The sequence below is a fragment of the Amphimedon queenslandica genome, unplaced genomic scaffold, assembly GCF_000090795.2.
Source record: "Amphimedon queenslandica unplaced genomic scaffold, v1.1 AMPQUscaffold_8605_Cont19452, whole genome shotgun sequence".
NCBI lineage: Eukaryota > Metazoa > Porifera > Demospongiae > Haplosclerida > Niphatidae > Amphimedon > Amphimedon queenslandica.
In genome coordinates, this window is record NW_003551119.1 from 1 (window position 1) to 2,656 (window position 2,656).

The 2,656-nt window shown below is 36.5% G+C and overlaps 1 protein-coding gene across 1 annotated transcript; it reads left to right on the forward strand.

Annotated features, from left to right (window-relative positions):
- Window positions 1–1,560: 1,560 nt before the first annotated feature.
- LOC109591259 (kelch domain-containing protein 3-like) lies at window positions 1,561–2,157 on the forward strand (the record flags this gene model as incomplete). The annotated part of the gene is made up of 2 exons (XM_020007024.1): window positions 1,561–1,573; window positions 1,630–2,157. Coding segments are annotated over exons 1-2 (541 nt in total), but the record flags the coding sequence as incomplete, so codon positions are not given.
- Window positions 2,158–2,656: the final 499 nt, after the last annotated feature.

Below are 2,656 nucleotides of genomic sequence, written 5' to 3' on the forward strand. Positions count from 1 at the left end.
ACAGCAACAACAAGGAAACCAACCAGGAGTGGGGGGACAAGGAGAGAGGCAGTCACAGGAACAACCAACACTACCAGATCAGGGGCATCAACCATCACAAGAAGGAGATCATCAGGAAAGAGGCAGTGGACAGAAGAATGATCATGAAACAGCTACTGATGCTGTGCTTTGTACCGAGCCTAGTTCTAATTATGCTAATAGTAAGTGTCCTTATTGTATAGTTATTGATTTTATTATATTTATTAGGTGTAGTTTATACTAATGTACAGAAGAGTATGTATTATGCTGGTCTGGTTTATTATGAGGAGGAAGGGGTTGAGGATCTAGTGACATTCACTGCAGCTAAGAAACTGGAAGCACTCATTCAAGTAAGAATGTATTTCTTCACACACATACAATGTATTGATTATTATTATTATTTGATAGTTTATTGAGAGGAAGCACTCTCAAGCTAAAGTTGGACCTGATATTACCTTTTCTTTTAAGAATGATTATATTGAATTGAACCTTACTGCACAACAAAAGGAACCATTTACTGGATGGACACTTAAACCTCACACCGAACCTTGCAGAGTAAGCTTGTATTCATATCTTATAATGATATTTCTATTCACATTATTACAGTTACATCGAAAGGCTGTTGATAGTTTTGGTGATAAAGAGCGTCATCCTTCATGTTGTCTGATATCAGTGTATGGATCACCTGATGCTGTCCCTACACTACATTACTCCATACCACTGGAAGGTGTGGCTGATCCTGTTACATTAAACATTCATAGAGCACGAAGATATCCTCCTCCTCCTCCTTCAACAGGTAATAGATAGAAATGATTTAAAATTGTTTATTTATTTAATATTAATCAGATCCTACTACCTCTTCCTCCTACTCTAATGTAGTACATGAATCAACGTCAGTATCATCCACTGGAGGAGCTAGTAAGTGATAATACTGTGTGTATATACTGACCTTTGACCTCTATTAGGTCCATCAGCTACTGTTGATGTCAATAAAGTAAAGAAAGTGATCAATGATGTTCTTGTATCTCATTATGATGGTCTTACTTCACTACCAATGGAAGCTGTCCCTGATCTTGCCAATAAATTATTTACTCTTCGTTTGGTCAATAATGCTGTCAGAGGGAATCCTTCAATAGAGAAGTTTATTGATGAATTCAAAGCTGGTTTTAGTTTTCAGAGGAAGTTACCTCAAGTGGAGGAGCACTGTCAAAAGTTCTTAAACTCGTTCATTGCTGTTAGTGGTAGTTATTCTTATGCAGCAATAGCTCTGCACCAGGACTGGATTGAAGCTATTAGGAATGAACTGGGATTTGATTTTAATGTTATTATTGATAATTAGCTTGAATTTTTTGTATTATATTTTATTTGGCTTATTTTTAAACAATTTTTGGAGGGTTGAGACTGTAAACTTGAAACTGCAAAGCAAAGTAAGGGTGGGGCTCGGTGCAGCTCGTCGCTATGGTTACAAGATTTGGCAGTTTTATCTAGTGCGCATGCTCAAACAGGGATATTTAGACCACACCCCTTTGTTTTGCTGGGAAAATGTCTGGACAAAGTTAGTTTTTTCCCTCTCTTTTATATTCTTTTCCTTATATTTTGTTTCCTTTACAGGTATTTATAAGTTTAAAAATAGAGCTGGTCACTCAGCTCCAGTAATAGGAGGGTCACTCTACCTGTGGGCAGGGAACCAGCTTGATTTACCTCTAGTACACGATTCATCTCAAAAGAGGAAAGTGACCTCAACAGTTGAGACATTTTCCTTTTCATCAGCTCGCTGGTCCTCTCACCTAACAAGAGGTACTCCTCCATTAGGAGTCATTGGCTACTCCTGTACCATCTTTCGTTCTAATATTTATTATTATGCTGGTAGCTGTGGTCATGATGATTGTTACCACAACAGTTTAAATGTACTAAATACACTGACCATGAGCTGGACTCAATTGCATCCTAATGATGAGTCCATGATGAAGAAAGGCTATGGTGGAATGGTATCACTGGAATTTGAAGGAACTGACTATCTTTTTATGGTCGGAGGGATAGGTACTACACCAGCTGTCAAACATCCTCAGTTTCAATATAATCAGCTTAAGGATGGACGTGTTGTTGCTAATGAACAGTTACTTTATAATCTATCTAATGGTGAGTGTCTTTTTATCAATTGTGTGAATATGTCTTAAGATGTGACAGTTGATGACATTATTAATTATTTATATTTATTGTATTTTAGGACAATTCACTGTTCCATCTGTCAGTGGACAGTGTTGTCCATCAACTAGTGGTTTTACAATCAACAAAATAAATCAAAATAAAGGAATAATGTTTGGAGGACTAGTAACTGATGATGGTCTTACTATAGCTACTAATAATGTGTACATATTTAATGTGACACATAATACAATAGTAAGTTATTATTATTATGACAGTCATGAGATTATTAAATCCCATAAAACTGAGTCTACCATTACGAGTAGTAAAAAGGCTATTCTTGTTTTACCTTATAAGGTATTATGTTTATGTTTCATGTATTTAGCATTGGGAGAGTATTAAAAAAGGATCAATATCTGGTGAGGGACTCTGGACTAAGGAGAGATGTGATCATGCTGGTGCTATTATCAATGGTGACTCTACCTCACCTGCA